Source organism: Clarias gariepinus, chromosome 14 (assembly GCF_024256425.1).
Source record: "Clarias gariepinus isolate MV-2021 ecotype Netherlands chromosome 14, CGAR_prim_01v2, whole genome shotgun sequence".
NCBI classification, from domain to species: domain Eukaryota; kingdom Metazoa; phylum Chordata; class Actinopteri; order Siluriformes; family Clariidae; genus Clarias; species Clarias gariepinus.
The window spans coordinates 21,287,060-21,304,459 of NC_071113.1; the positions used below are offsets into that span (position 1 = coordinate 21,287,060).

Consider the following 17,400-nt stretch of genomic DNA (forward strand, 5'->3'; position numbering starts at 1 on the left):
AAGTCATGGATTATTCAGTGAAACAGGGGCTCTGCTGAAAAAAGTTAGGCACATCAGTCACTTCCTTACTTATCCGCAAATAAAAGGTCTTTCTGAGTGAGTGATATAGTTGTAAAATAACAGATGTACAAACGGTGCGCAACGAATACTAAACCTAAACCAGGCACGAGGATTAATAAACCAAGATAGCCCCTGTTTTTTTAAATAAAAATACCAAAGAATATTGTCTGTAGAGTGATTAAAAACAATGCAATTTATGCTATCATAAGGAAAATCTCAATTTCTTCCATTCCAAGAATTAAAAACGATCACATGTCAATTTTAGAATCTAGAATACAGAAGACTAAATTTAAACAAATTAAAAAAAAAAGGCCTTAATCACAAAAATTCTTCAGAAGAGCCTCAGATCCAAGAGGTTTTTAAAGGTTTTTTTAGGCGCGCCAGCTGCCACTTTTTAGTTAGAAGTTTTCAATACAAATCCTATAATGCCCACATGACATCAAACATTCCCCTTGTTTATATTTTAACTATTAATTTTACTATTTTAGCTTTTACTGTTTTTAAATTACTGTTTCATTTATTTCAAAATACCATTAAAACAAGAACAATAAAACATTTTTTAAATATTATTGACTACATTTGGACCGTGTAACGGGTATGACCCTAAGTGCACGGGCTCGCACGGACTCAAGGCAAGGTCTTACGGGGGAAAATGAGCAGGAAAGGGTTAAAGAAGTGAGGATTGAAAAGAAGGAATGTGCACTTGCAGGTTTGGTTGGCAGTGCCCCGCTGGCATGCGGGCACAGGCTGGTAAGCGGTGAGCAGCGGACAGAGTGGCAATGTGGGCCCGAGAGTACAGCAGCTCCTGCCTCCGTCCGCCCGCGCTAACTCTGCTCTCCACAAATGACCGGATCGGCCCGTCCCACCTCTTGCTTCTTTGAAGTGCCTGGGGCGCGTTCCATTTGCCCTGCTTGCATGTCGCACTTCCACGTTGTTGCGGGCGCGTCACACGCACACTGCGTAGTAAAATCCACTGTATAACCAACAGACCCCGAGTATTTTATAGCGCGGGGTACAAGCCCGGGATCATTAGCATGGATAGCTCACCAGCCGTGCCTAATTCCACGGCCCAGCTCATTTGCATATCTGAAGAGGCGGACACCTAACTAGTCAGCGAGGAACGATATTGATTTAATGTGCAAAGACTATATAGCCTTTAAAAGACTCAACTTTAATTTAAGCGCACTCACAATAACGAAAAACCTTTATGATTTTGTAAATGTTTGAAAGCAAACAGGGTGCGCTGTTCTGTATTGTTTTTAGTTAACTTGAGCGCGTCAGAAAATTAACCGAAACTCTGTATCCTAACCTCGCAGAAGTAAAAATATATATACTTTTAAAAAGCAAAATGTCTGCTTTTATACAAACTAATGGAAAAAAATGTAGACGATGTAATTCGTATGGAAAGTGGATTTTTGGCGCATCCACTGCTGTAAAGACAACGAGATGACATGATTACCATCATTAATACAGCCGAAACCAAAGACATTACTAATTTATCAATTAACTTTTAAAATGGTCAAAATCAGTCTCCTTGCTGTTTTTCCCGACGCATTCATAATCATTAGTCTACTTCTGCTGGTGCGTTTTGGAAAACTTTATGCGTGCACCTGAGCGCTTTAATTTAAATAAATTAACAAATATTATAAGTAAAAAAACAATAGCCCACGTTTAGAAAACGTTTATAAATTCTTTCCGACATGAGTTGGTTAAATTGTGTAATGCGCAGAGCGCCGGGATATTTCCTGAAGCTCCAAAATCACTGGGGCTTTTTTCAAAATAGACGCTATCTTTAATAACTGATGGAGGTTTTGAGCTGTATACACACGCTCTTGCCTAAACAACTCTTAAAACTACACCTGTGACACAATAAAAGTAATATTTTGAACATTTAGCAGGCTGCCATTTGGAGAAACAGAATAACGAATAAACCAGTTGTTGGGTCAAAATAACCCAACCAGGTGTTCATTTGTAAATGACCCACTACATCTCATATGACCCAACATGAGCAACACAACAATGTGTTTAACGTACCCGAAATAACCCAGAACTTAAATAACAATAAACAGATACAGAGATACACTATACTTTGTACAAATAAAATTGTCAGCTAGTGAACTTGATTTTAACAACATTTAACCTTTTTTTTCTTTTTACTCATTATTGTACAGTACGTATCAATAGCTTTGGTTCACGTTTGTTGTGTAAAGTACTCGTGGAAATTAACTTCTCTATTGTATTTGTTCTATACAATGTTTTTACAGTATGACTAAATTGTATTTTAAAACTGCGATAAGTGAAAATGTAAAATGATCCTGGCGACCATTTTACGAATGACCTTGAAATGCAACTGATTTATTTTAGCCGCTGACATTTTTATGAGGCGATGAGCGCGACGGTAATAACCATTCCAACTGGGTGTGTTGTGTACTGTATACTGTGTGTGTGTGTGTGTATATGCAAAAAACAAACCCTTTTTTACTTTGACAGGGCTTCGAATTTAAAAGAAGTGACAATGCTGTCATAGAGGTATTGTACAAAACATGCAAGGTTAAAGTGTATACAGCCCATGCAAACAATTAACAAGACATCCACTATATCAAGATCTAAAAAATATATATATTTTACAAGGTCTCGTAAAAAAAATAATAAAAAATACAAGTTAAGATGTCACCGCTGAAAGTCTGGCTGAGCCATCATAAAAATCAATTCTGATGTGTATGCAGGACTTAAACTATATTTTTTTTAAAAAGGCTGAAAAGACAGAAGGAAACCACTCAAGCTTATTATTTCGAAAGACATGGTTCCAAGTACCATATGTTGTGAGCGAAGAGGAATTCCAGAAACTAATGAGACCATTTGACTAAAGATAACTTTTAAGTTGCTAAACACACACAGCACTGTGCCATCTTTCATTAAATCAAATTTAATTATATAGATTCAATACAAAAAATGGGAATATACATTTCACTGCAACAGGCTGAAAGAGTGAAAAGAAAGTGCCTAAAAGATATACAATTGAAAAGATAAATACTTAGATGGTTCATAGGTCAACTGTGTGGCCTGCAAAAAATAATAATAATAATAATAATAATAATAACAACATAAAAAAAGCATTTAGCACCCAACTGCTAATTAACTGGTTGTCCTTTACTGGGACACTTTCGGTAAAAACTAACACCACTGCGTACCGTGTACACCCAGCAAGACAGATGGTTTTGCAGATGGTCATCTAGCCATCACAATTTGGCCCTTACCAAAAATGCTCAGATGCTTATGCTTGGCTATTTGACCTGCTTCCAAAACAGCAACGTCAAAAACTGAGATGCTGACCAAGATCTCCGACTTCTTGACATGTGCCACTGTAATGACATAATTAGTGTTATACACTTTACTTGTCACCTGTCAGAAATCCACACAGGGTTTTCTCTCCTGTCAGGCAAGAATAAGAATGAAGCTATCATGGGCACAAGCTAATCAGAAACTGGACAGTTGCAGTTTAAAAAGATTGCATAGTCTCTTCCCAGTCTTCAACTGTATTTCATCATTGGGAATGTGCCCATAACATGTCTTCTGCTATTGTAATCCATCCACCTCAAGGGTTGATTTTTTTATATGTTCTGCTTACCATGTTGTAAAGAGTGACTATTTAATAACAGACTAATGATTAAATAATATTTTATAATGGAACTCCTGTCAGCTCAGACCAGTATAGTCACACACACCTGGGAAGGTCTTCAAGACACAGTTTCATTATGATGTGTTTGATGGGTTTTGCAAATGCACTTGACAATACTGTTCTTGCAAAAGCTATTTTAAAACAGCTGACCTTCATGTCTTAAAATAACAACAAATTGTTAAAACATGCATGTTATTTCATAGATAAGAAAAATCAAGATTGATATTTGGTGTAACTACACTTTGGCTTCAAACCAGCATCAATTCTTTCATTTGCATACTCGCACAAACTGTAGGATCAGAGTCAGGTGTATTGATTAACCAATTATACCAAGCAGATGCTAATTATTCATTTTATATGTCGATTGAACAGACATTAAATGTAACAGAAACAGTTGTGTAGGAGGCTTAAAACTGGGTGAGAAACTGCCAAAGTCTGCTACTAAAGTCTTGAAAACTCCGTATTAAATAACTACAGACCAATATCAAATCTTCCTTTTACAGGTAAGATTTTTGAAAAGGTTGTCTTTCATCAGGTGAACAACCATTTAAACTCAAATGAATACCTAGACAGTTTTCAATCTGGTTTCCGAGCGCATCACAGTACAGAGACAGCGCTCCTAAAGATAATAAATGATATTAGTTTAAATTCTGACTCCGGCAAAATATCGGTGTTGGTACTGCTAGATCTCAGCGCTGCGTTTGACACAGTCGATCATAACATACTAATAGGAAGACTGGAAAACTGGGTCGGGCTTTCTGGGATGGTACTCAAATGGTTCAGGTCATACTTAGAAGGGAGAGGTTATTATGTGAGTATAGGAGAGCACAAGTCCAAGTGGACGTCCATGACATGCGAAGTCCCACAAGGCTCAATTCATGCACCGCTCCTGTTTTAGCCTATATATGCTCCCTCTAAGTCAGATAATGAGAAAGAACCAAATTGCCTATCACAGCTATGCTGATGATACCCAGCTTTACCTAGCCTTATCTCCAAATGATTTTAGCCCCATAGACTCCCTCTGCAAATGCACTGATGAAATTAACAGTTGGATGTGCCAAAATTTCCTTCAATTTAACAAGGAGAAAACTGAAGTCATTGCATTTGGAAACAAAGATGAAGCTCTGAGGGTGAATGCATACCTTCACTCTAGGGTCAAATAAAAAAAAATCAAGTCAAGAATCTTGGGGTGATTCTGGACACAGACCTTAGTTTCAGTAGTCATGTCAAAGCAGTAACTAAATCAGCATACTATCATCTCAAAAACATTGCAAGAATTAGATGTTTTGTTTCCAATCAAGACTTGGAGAAACTAGTCCATGCCTTTATTACCAGCAGGGTGGATTATTGTAATGGTCTCCTCACCGGCCTTCCCAAGAAGACCATTAGACAGCTGCAGCTCATCCAGAATGCTGCTGCCAGGATTCTGACTAGAACCAGAAAATCTGAGCACATCACACCAGTCCTCAGGTCCTTACACTGGCTTCCTGTTACATTTAGGATAGATTTTAAAGTACTTTTACTTGTTTATAAGTCACTTAATGGCCTAGGACCTTAATACATTAAACATATGTTCACTAAATATAACCCTAACAGACCGCTCAGATCGTTAGGATCGAGTCAGTTAGAAATACCAAGGGTTCACACAAAACAAGGGGAGTCCGCCTTTAGCCATTATGCTGCCCGCAGCTGGAACCAGCTTCCAAAAGAGATCAGATGTGCTAAAACATTAGTCACATTTAAATCTAGACTCAAAACTCATCTGTTCAGCTGTGCATTTATTCAATGAGCACTGTGCTACGTCCGAACTGACTGTACTATTTTATGTTTAAAAAAAAAAATTTATCTATATTTTTTAACTGTTTTCTTTTTATTTTAAATTATGTTTTTATTAGTTTTAATTAGTCTTTTATTTATTTTATTTATTTTATTAAATTTTTATTAGTTTAAAGTTTTGTTGCAAACTGCATTTATTTTTATTTTAAATGAAATGTAAAAGTTTTTGTTAAAATGTCTTATTGCTATTATCTTTTATTTCATTTCATGTTTATTTTATTTTATTCTATGTAAAGCACTTTGAATTACCACTGTGTATGAAATGTGCTATACAAATAAACTTGCCTTGCCTTGCCTTACTAAAGAAACAGTTTTATGTCACAGGTCATACACCATGGTAAGAATGAGCACAGCAACAAGGTACAAGGTAGTTATACTGCGTCAGCAAGGTCTCTCCCAGACAAGGACAGGGTGGGGTTTGGGGATGTGCTCTTTAAGCTATTTTGAAGAAGCACAAAGAAACAGGCATTGTTGGGGACCATAAACGCAATGGTCAGCCAAGGAAACTTGGATGTAGCAGATAAAAGACATGTTATGCCTACTTCTCTTCTACATCGGAAGATGTCTAGCCGCGCCATCAGCAAAGAATTGGCAGAACCAAGTGGGACCCAGGTACACCCATGTACTCTCCAGAGATTTCTAAGATTAAAAGTTCTAACACTAAGTTTTAGTAACGTACAACAGAACACTGAACAAACTCCTGTCAATCATGGAAATTTCATCCCACCCACTACATGATCCCATACATAAGCAGCAGAGTTAATTCTGTAAAAGACTAATCCAGTTTCGATGTCAAAAAGAACGGTTCAAGAAATCATTCCTACCATTCGCCATCACACTGTACAACAGCTCACCACTATGTAACAGATGAAAATAATGATAATACCCACATGCACACATACATACACTGACAATTTGCACATTTAATCACTTTTTCTCATTTTGAATTATTTTTTTTTATATATTTTTTTTTTCCTCCCTTATTGGCGTTTGTGGAACCTGCTGCTGGTGTAACACAATTTCCCTCACGGTATCAATAAGGTATATCAATCCATCTATAACATCTGGTCGTCATGGAAAAATATACCTCTGACATTGAAACAAGGCTAAACAATTCAACTATGCACAAAGACATAGGGACTGCACGCACACAGACTTTTTTACTGACCGGTTGTTTCTCAACTGGCAGATCACATAAACCAATGTTACTGCGTTGACACAAAATACACGAGTTGACAGCCACATCATTATGCCACCTCCAGTCTGGGATATCTTTAATAAAAGTCAAATTTGCAATGTGCACAACTTTTTCTAACATAAAACCATGTTGGAAAAGTCTGTCAAAAGCTTTAACACAACAAACCTTATACACCACTTACGAACAAGGCAGCAGCGTAAATAATTTGAGTATGAAAAGTTACTCACAAAGCCAGAGCTTTACTCTGCAGAGAGTGAAAAGGCTAAAACCATTATCACAAAAATGACAATGAAGAGAGAAAAATATAAAGAGCAGTTCCCAGGTGCCAAGGCAGCCCGGGTTTACCTTACTGCTTTATGCATGACAGTAAGAGGCTATTTAGCACGTCTGCATGCATTCTGAATGATAAGAGGAACAGACTATCTCTTACATATGCAGAAATTCTGATATTTTTTAAGAAGTACCTGCCCTTGCCACTTACTAATGAATTGCCATGATTGGCTTGCCAAATACAAAGTGACAGGTGTCTGCATTTATTTAAAAAAGTTTAAAGTATAATAGAACAAACATTTTGTATAATGATTTCAGGATTTGTAAAGGCCCTTTGATGCTAGTTAAGGAATAGGAAATATTTTGATCTTTAGTCGAGCATACTCTATTCTATTGGTTTCAGTTTCTTTAAAATATACATAAAATAATGAAGAATGGAATATGTTGCAGATGTTGCCTTTTAATAAATAAAAAGTTTAAACTTATGATACTTTCTCAGATATTATATTGTGCACTGATGGTTTATATACTCAGCAAAAATAGAAACGTCCTCTGACTTTCAACTGTTTTTACTTTCAGTAAACTTAATGTATAAATATTTGTATGAACACTAAAAGAGTCAACACCATAAGACATAAACTAAACATGTTTCACAATGTGTCCCTGAATGAAGGGAGGCTCAAAATCAAAAGTACCAGTCAGTATCTGTTGTGGCCACCAGCTGCTTGAAGTACTGCAGTGCATCTCCTCCTCATGGACTGCCTATTGCGGACAGTCTGAGCACTGATGGAGGGATTGTGTGTTCCTGGTGTGACTCGGGCAGTTGTTGTGGCCATCCTGTACCTGTCACGCAGGTGTGATATTCGGATGTACCGATCCTGTGCAGGTGTTGTTACACGTGGTCTTCCACTGCGAGGATGATCAGCTGTCCTTCCTGTCTCCCTGTAGCGCTGTCTTAGGCGTCTCACAGTGCGGACATGGCAATTTATTGCCCTAGCCACATCAGCAGTCCTCATGCCTCCCTGCAGCATGCCTAATGCACGTTCACACAGATGAGCAGGGACCCTGGGCATCTTTCTTTGGGTGTTTTTCACAGTCGGTAGACAAGTCTCTTTAGGGTCCTGCGTATTTAGAACTGTGACATTAAATGTCTACTTTCTGTAAGCTGTTGAGGTCTTAACGACCATTCCACAGGTGCATGTTAATCAATTGATTATGGTTAATTGAACATGCATGGAAAACATTGTTTAAACCCTTTACAATAAAGATCTGTAAAGTTATTTGGATTTTTTACAACATTATTGTTGAAATACACCATCCTGAAAAAGAGACGTTTCTTTTTTTGCTAAGTATATATACCCTACCCTTTGAAGCTATAACAACTTCAACACTTCTGGGAAGCCTTTCCACAAGGTTTGGGAGTGTGTATATGAGAAAATTTGACTATTCTTTAATGAGATCCAGCTCGCACTCTCCGCTCCAGTTCATCACAAAGGTGTTCTATTAGGCTGAGGTCAGGACTCTGTGGAGCCCAGTTAAGTTTTTCCATAACAAACTCACTCTTCCGTGTCTTTATGGATCTTGCTTTGTTGCACTTTGTATCACACAGTTGGGAGAATGAAATTGTCCAAAATGTCTTGGTATGCTAAAGCATTGAGAGTTTCTTTCACTAGAACAAAGGGGTCAAGGCAAATTCCTTTAAAAAAAAAAACAACACATCATAATTCACCGCCCCCCACTATTGACTACCCCCCATGTATGCATACATACATATATGAACACATAAGTATCCGTGTGTGTGTGTGTGTGTGTGTGTGTGTGTGTGTGTGTGTGTGTGTGTGTGTGTGTGTGTGAGACAGATAGAAGAGAGGAAGTGAGGAAAAAATAATTGCACAAAGCACACAACGGCAAATGAACACATAAGTATCCGTGTGTGTGTGTGTGTGTGTGTGTGTGTGAGACAGATAGAAGAGAGGAAGTGAGGGAGAAAGAATTGCACAAAGCACACATTTCATCCCTCATCTGATCTACAATTCAGTTATTCTTACCTGCCTGGTCCACTTCTGCTTCTGCCTCCAAACGAAGAAAAACGTCTTCTAATGTTGTCATAGAAACACCATAGTTAATGATGCCCAAGTCCGATCTACTGTCCAGCTCAGCAAAAAGCCCTGTATTCAAGATGGAAGGAAGTGATTTATCCAAACATGCCATGTAATACAGCAACAAACATATACCAACAACAATACACTAACTAGTAAGACTCAAGATTAACTAATATTTTTCTGTTTCTTCATTATGGAGATAGTTTACTTGAACCATAAATAAATACAGTATTAATTACCGACTGGATGGTCACCAATTCTAATATGATGGTCATTGAATTTCTGTGCATTTCATGCAATCTATTATTATTATTATTGTTATTATTATTATTAGCAATCAATCTTAATCATAAAAAATTCTCAACACTCCAGACAATGCATATGCATATAATGCCGATAACTTTACATGCTCACAACACAGTGAGTGGTAATTTGCCTTACATACTGCAGCTCATGTTACATCATAAAGATATGTACAAGTCTGAAGCAGTGAGAGATTTAAGCATTAGTCATACAGTATACAACACAATTTGAGCTTGTAGAAACTCTGAGACAATACACTACACACAATTCACACTGGCAGACTCAACTAACGGGACATGGCAGCCATTGTGAACAGTGTTCAATACTTACCTCATTTTGTAGTTATGCCAGATATGTTATGCCTACTCATCTGACACACGCAATTGTTTAGCTCATATCTACTAAGCAACCATATCATTATGACCACCTGCCTAATATTGAGTCCTTTTTTTGTCCTAAAACAGCCATGACCCGTTGAGGCATGGATTACATTTGACCTTTAAAAGTATACTGTAGTATCAAACTCGGGTTCCTCACACCATTCCTAAACCATTTTTTTTTTGTGTGGCAGGGTGCATTATGCTGAGGAATGAGGCCACTGGCATCAGGTTATAACACTTCCATGAAGGGGTGTAGTTGGTCAGCAATAATGTTTAGGTAGATGATGCACAAGTAACATCCACATAAATGGCAGGACCCACTTTTAGTAGGTCCCAACCATTGTAGACTGGGAACTTACAACAAGAGCTGCAGATATGTTGCTCTAACCAAGTCGTCTAGAGAGCCTCAAATCCCTACACATACCCCTCCTCATTTTTTTTGGATTCCAACATATTAACTTCAGGAGCAAAATGGTCACGTGCTGCCTAGTATATCTCACCCACATGTAGTTGCCACTGTAACAGGATAATCAATGGTATTCACTTCATCAGTTGTCATAATCATATGACTGATCAGTGTATACTATTAATGGTGCAGAGGCACAAAACATGGTCCTTCTAAACCCATCAGTCTGCACAAGAAAAACTGATCTGTTATTCAGTCAAGCATAAGGCAGTCTGTTCTTTGCCAGATGGTAAAGCAGAAGGTTAACAGAAGCCAAACCTGGAAACGTTTCCATGCTTTCAAAAGGCAATGTGAACGTGAGCTCAGCTTCTTGTTGCCTTGACAACTCAGCCTTCGAAACATGCTGCTTTACCAATGATGTGAGGCTGTCTACCTCACAGGTTTCAGTCACAGACATCCTACACAAAGTGGAAAAAAATATATATGTTTAGGAATGGTACCAGCCTGAAGTGAACAATATTGCTGTTCCATAAAATTTCTAAATAGTGCAAAATATGCCAAAACAAATGTTTAAGAAAATGTACATTTTTAAGACTGCACCTATGTTAAATAATAATAATAATAATAAATTATTATTATTTTATTAATAATAATAATAATAATAATAATGTTTTCAATTATCTGTTAATTTAAAATTACAATTTCAGAACCTGAAACAAACACAATGCATCTGCAACTAAAATAGCTGTAAAATAATACAACAATTAAATCTGACCGAGTAATCTGATTGGACAAAAGACATTCCACGAGTGGCGAAAATAAGGCATAACAGCACTGGCACTTTTCACTATGTTTATCACTCCACATCATACGTTCTAACAATAGTTGATTCTACAAATCGGGTGAAAGTTGGTCGGTACGGTCCTCAGTACCGGAAAGAGTGAAGAAGAGCTGCTTGCCAAAACCCACATTCTAGTCACACAAAACTAGTCACAGAAGTCCTTTCAGCAAGACAGCACATATGGGTGCATTATGTTATCTAAAACCAACTCTTTGTCTCCTTGTTAAGTGCTTTTAAGCCTCCTGAATTAGCTTAAAAACTGTTTGTTTTTTTTCGAATGGCTAATGCGAGCTATAAAGCTAACTAGCTTCTAACACAGGGTGGAATCCAAAATCCCTTTCTACCCATGATCAAGGGCATAACTTGGTGTGTTGAACAAAGAACCTACTGCACTATTTTTTGGCTGATGTTCTAAAGCAATATAAGTGGAAGCATGGCTATTGCTCCTTACCTGTGGATCAATCCCAGTTACACATTTTTATTATTTAAAATAGATTTGAAAATGGACGTGCATGCAACACTAACCTGAGGTGGTAGCCAACACCACATTTGGTTTTGAGGTAGAGAGAGGATCCCACACATTTTAGCAGACCTTGAGAGATAACTGCTTTACGATCTGTGGACACAATAGATTTTAAAATGTATAATACAATTATTCTGTGTGTGTGTGTGTGTGTGTGTGTGTGTGTGTGTGTGTGTGTGTGTGTGTGTGTGTGTGTGTGTGTGTGAGAGAGTGAGTGAGTGAGTGAGTAAGTTAAAATGCAGGTGAAGCAGACCTGCAAGTATGTCCGCTTCATCCATATAGTGTGTGCTAAGGACAGTAACTCTGCCTGCTCTGCGACTTTTCAGAAGTGACCACACCTGGTGACGTGACACTGGGTCCATACCAGCTGTAGGTTCATCCAGAAGCAGGATCTTAATTTCCCACACAAATACACAAAGGGTCAGAGAAATTTAAAGACATAAAGTGAATTCTATGCAGCAGAGTTTTTTTTGTACCTTGGGGTCCCCTAGTATTGCAATGCCCACAGACAGCTTCCTCTTCTGACCTCCACTTAGATTTTTGGCATGTGCATCCATGATCTTCTCCAGGTCTAGGGCCTTCAAAACCTTTTTAACCTAATAAAATTATAATGTTATGTGCCAAATCACTGACTGACCCAAAAGTAATTCTAAGTTAATCATTGTTTTTTCAGGCAGCAAGAAATGCACATTTGTCTACACAATTGTGTGTGTGTTCATTCACCTCATTATCAATGTCACAAGGCAGAATGCCTTTAATAGCTGCAAAAATCTTCAGGTGCTCCTCTACAGTTAGCACATCAAAGATGATGTTGAACTGAGGGCAGATTCCCACAAGCTGCTTCATTTCAGCCCCATCTGCTATTTCAGCGACTGGGGAGCCATATATGGTGGCAGAGCCTAGAGTCATAATAGCAACAACAAAATGGTAAGTATGTAATAATCCTGGAAATATGTAAGCATTTAAATTCACAGTTTCTACAACAACCCCATGTTGTGAGGACATTTCTAAGTGATCAAAATGCATTTTTATAGACACCACACAATTTAGGACTTCTTTTATATTTGCTCAATATATAAAACAATTAGCCAAAACACTAACACCTGCACCAGATAAAAAGAATAACACTATCAATTATGTACTGTATAAGTAAACTTTTGAGAGCATTATGGGAACTCAGGAATTGTCTAAGCCAACCTCTTTTGTCCAATCCCATGGAAAAGCCAATGTAGCACAAATTAATAAAACAAAAATAAATAAATCAATGCTGGCCATAATAGAAATGAATCAGAACCCAAGACGCAGTTCATCACAGCCTGCCGTGTATAGGAGTTAGCAATTAAATAAATTAAAGTTGTTGACCGGGCCTCCAAATTCTCCAGATCTCAAACAAACCAAGCACCCATGGGATGTGCTGGAGAAAGACGCCTGATTCACAGAGGCCCCACAATGCAAACCACAGTACCCAAATGATCTTCCACTAACATCTCTGTGTCAAACACATCATATCACGCCCATGAGGTCTTGTAAAGTCATGCCCCCAAGGTGCCAGACCTTCCCACGCAGAACAAGGGGAACCTACACAATATCTGGCTTAATGTTTTGCATTTTAATGTTACTGCTGATTGGTGTAAATACCCAATCGATTAAAATGTTAACAGCACAAGTTGTATCATGCATTTCATACAAATAACAGTGGTCTGTATTAATCACACCTTCTGTTGGAGGACAAATGCCACACAGAATGTTCATGAGGGTAGATTTTCCTGCTCCGCTGTGACCCAACAGGGCAGTAATTTGGCCTTCATAGATGTCAAAGGTCAAACCTAGAACCAAAGACCACATTAGAAAAAATCACTGACAGGAGAAAATTACTGAGAGTCATGTCTAGTCTTTGCAAAATGAATGATAATCATTATAGTAAACTAAAATCCGATGATAAGACAAGTAATATGAAAAAATAGACTAGACCCACCTCTCAGTGCTTCCACTGTGTTGTCTTTCCCTTTATAGGTTTTACGGATATTACAGATCCTGAGGGGTAAAGAAAATGTACAAGCCATTAAGACACACCCAGCAATTACATGGCAAGTTTGGCAGCATGCCACATCTAAGCAAGATGCAGTATTAACGACAGGCTCAGAAAGGTTTACAAAACCAATAACCTCTGAAAATCATCCCTAATGGTGCTCACTAAATTTCTTCATTAGATTAAATTCGATTTAAATTTATTCTATTTGTCCAAAGTACATGTACAGTACAAAGTCCATGACATGCAGTTAGCATCTAACTAGAAGTACATACAGTAAGTGGCTTACTTAGAATAAACAACAAACATAGTACAAACTTCCATAGTTCTTATGATTGTATACAGCTGCTTTGCACCAATGACAATTGTAAAAAGCGCTATACAAATAAAATAGAATTAAATTGAATATAAAACAACATGTAGAGAATAAATAAGTATGGAAGATACCGTCGTGCAATGATAAAGTAAGGACGGTGCAAAGATGCATACAATAGTGCATAAGGCTGGCATAAGTCAAAAGTTGTGAACATCGTAAATGGAACACGAGTGCTTACACACACCATTTCCTTGGCATCCTTATTTGGACACACTCTATAATGTGAAATGCTTTTTAAGGTTTTTTTTTTATTTTTTTTTTATTTACTTGACCCTTTACCTGATCGCCTCTTTTCCTCTGAACTCGGGAGAAACAGGCTCTACTGATTCCTCAGCTGTAGGGGTCCCATTCACTTCTGCCTCATACACAGAGCTCACTTCCACATAGCGCTTTCTGCGCCTTGACCAGTAAGAAGGCTTCAGGAAGTAGATCATAGAGCGTCGCATTCCAAATTCACCTATAGGCAAGAATAAATTATGTTACGATCTGGCTATGTATTTGACAGGACATTACAAAAGCCATATATCTGTTTGAAAAGTAACAGAAGTATGGTATTTTCTAAAACTTACTGACCTGTAAAATTTCTCAACCTGCTTATCACACATTATCAAGGGCTTAACAACTATGCCATATACTAGAGGTTGATTCTAAATGAATATTGTTGCAGGACTGTTGCAGGACTTGTCTAAGGAAGTACATATCTGAGTCTCACCTGGCAGAACCTGCTCTAGGTAAATGGCAAGCAGCAGATAGAGGATGCAGTCTAAGCAAAGCATAAGCAGTGGAACATAGAGTGGATGAGGGCCATTAGCCAAAGTGGAGAAGACTGCACCATCCTCTTGCGCCTCCAGATACACCACCTACACATGAAAAACTTGTATTTTACAGCCAGGTAGCATAAGATAAATAAATCCAATACATGTTGAACCATAATATGGCATTGCTTAAAATGTAACTTCTTAAGACAAATCTTAAAAAAAAGGTGTGGTGTAAACCAGATAAGTGTTTTGCAAGTACTTAAGTCACAAGAAAACTGCTTTTCTACCAACTTAAATGAACTTGACTTAAATAAACTTTTACCTGTGCAATACCAATTGAGAAGGCACTGGGGGAAAGCAAGCAGAGAAACCAGACAGCCAGCTGGGGAAAGTCCTTCATCAGCACAGTAAATAGAGACAATGAACCAAACACCAGGGTCAGCATGGAACCCATTGTACTGGCAAATTTGGGCTTCTTAAACAAAGGAGTCAGCATGAAAGAGAAGAAAATCTGGGGAAAAGAGGCCAAAGTCAGTGTACTCCATATGATTAAAGCTCAAATGTAAGTAAATTTTAAGATTGATCACCTGGCATCAAACATTCTGCATTCACAATGAGTTCTTTAAATATTTAAGAAATTTAACATGAGGTTCTGGTAAAGGGCAACAACAGAAGACATTTGCTTTAAAAATGATTCAGAAATTCAAATTACCCAGACAGAATTACTGTAAGAAAATGAGCATATAAAAGAAAATTTAAAAGAACAAAAAACAAATTATGTCCCACCGTTTGAAACATAACACCTGATAGAGCATGAAAAGAAAAGAGGTTAAACTAATAGTCCATTAACAGGCGCCATTTAAATTTATCAAGAATTTTTAAACTTCCTGCAACCAGTGTAGCTGAAAGACAGAATTATTTAAACTCACAGTGGATATTCCATATAGGAAAATGAGGAGAAAGATAATGATGAAATTGCTGTTCGAGAAGAGAGGCGTCCATGTGGCAATAACAGCCATAAGAACAGACATAGTGGTCACCAAGGCAGCATAGAGAAGACCCCATGAGAGCCTATGCGTGAAACAAACACGCACACACAAATAAGCAAGCAATAATTACTAACAAACTTAACATTTACCAAAAGTACTTCATCTCTTCTAATTTCACAAAATGCCTGATTAGGAATTCCTAGTCTGATATACTATTTCATAAAACCTCTAATTATTATACAAAGACACTGTATGAACAGAGCTTTATATGATAGGAAAAAAAACAAGACCATAATATTTACATAATTTAACCAGCCTTTCTCAATTTGTTAATTATCATGCCTACCAGAATGCTGTGTCATACAGTCCCATCATGCTCATAGTGTCTTTGAGTCGATGCTCCTTCTCAGCTGCTACATTGACGATGAGGAAGGAGACAAATGGGGTGAAGGCTAGCACTAGGTAGATGGAAATGAGCGCATGGGGAAACTTTTGGACCTCCACTGAGCCTGGGTGACCCATCATTACCACATGAACATTGAGCTCACGCCATGCTGAACGCTTTGTCTGCATCTGCATCACCACACACAGATTGTAACATACATGCATATGTCTTAAGGCTACTAATTAATTTAAAATATTCATTTATTTTAACTAAATGATTACTACTTATATTTAAAAGAAAAAATTCTAACCTGGATGATAGCAGCGTCGATCAGTGACTGCAGACGTATAAATCCAGAGTACCAGTAATTTGCAGCACGACAGTTATGATCATTGGCATAACAGTTTGCTGTAAATAACAAAAAGTATGTTATCGCGGGGTTATGGATAAGAAAAAAACTATTTGCACCAATATAGAAGAATTATAAATGAATTAGCTGCACAATCTGAGCACAAAATAAATAAAATCATGTCTTCATCATATCTTGAAACGTGACTGCAATTTGAACTGCGGTATTTAACCATTAAATGTACCTTTCTGTATTCAAACATTTATATCTTCGCTAGTACCTACTAGGAACAGATTCTCATTTAGAGGATCTTTGCCAATATTTATTTCTCGACTCAAAATGATTTTAATAAATAAACAATAAAGCATATTACCTGTAATTAATTGCAGCTTTTTGTAAATAAATAACCGCATATTGCCATTTCAATTTTTTATGCAATTAAATGTGCAGCACTAAAATTAATTAAAGGAACTTAAGCTATTAATCTTTCTCGCTATTGTAATTATCAGAAACCTCTTATTGCTGCTTAAATGAGGATATAACAGTGTCTCATGGTTATGATTATTTTCCTCTAGCTTCTTCCTTACCAAATGATTCAGTGTAGTCACTAGGTAGGGGGACCTGGTTATAGGGGAACCGTAGCTGGTAGGACATTTTATCAAGGAACACTACGCCCACATAGCTAAATGGCTCGTACAGGCTGGCATTTTCCAGATCTTCTTCACTAGAGAACATCTCAAATTGGTCCTGCATGTCTGTAACCATAATCACATAAAACCATTAAATGGATTTTAAACTGAAAAGTACTTTTAATTTTACTAAGGAAATACGTTAGAGTATATTTTCAACACATACTGTATATACTGTATTCTGTAAAGCAAAATTCTAACAAATTATATAATGTGAAAAAAATATT

At 37.4% G+C, this 17,400-nt stretch overlaps 1 protein-coding gene across 2 annotated transcripts in view; it reads right to left on the minus strand.

Moving 5' to 3' along the window:
- Positions 1-17,400, minus strand: part of abca5 (ATP-binding cassette, sub-family A (ABC1), member 5) — a 38,496-nt gene that overhangs the window by 16,172 nt on the left and 4,924 nt on the right. For both annotated transcript variants that reach the window (XM_053511254.1, XM_053511255.1), the window contains 15 exons: positions 17,072-17,239; positions 16,446-16,543; positions 16,097-16,323; positions 15,691-15,832; positions 15,084-15,272; positions 14,716-14,863; positions 14,283-14,460; positions 13,574-13,632; positions 13,314-13,424; positions 12,322-12,497; positions 12,075-12,194; positions 11,852-11,990; positions 11,601-11,691; positions 10,553-10,692; positions 9,092-9,211 (listed from right to left, as the gene is read on the minus strand). In XM_053511254.1, the coding sequence (XP_053367229.1) occupies positions 9,092-9,211; positions 10,553-10,692; positions 11,601-11,691; positions 11,852-11,990; positions 12,075-12,194; positions 12,322-12,497; positions 13,314-13,424; positions 13,574-13,632; positions 14,283-14,460; positions 14,716-14,863; positions 15,084-15,272; positions 15,691-15,832; positions 16,097-16,323; positions 16,446-16,543; positions 17,072-17,239 (2,106 nt within the window). The remainder of the gene's footprint in view (positions 1-9,091; positions 9,212-10,552; positions 10,693-11,600; positions 11,692-11,851; positions 11,991-12,074; positions 12,195-12,321; positions 12,498-13,313; positions 13,425-13,573; positions 13,633-14,282; positions 14,461-14,715; positions 14,864-15,083; positions 15,273-15,690; positions 15,833-16,096; positions 16,324-16,445; positions 16,544-17,071; positions 17,240-17,400) is intronic.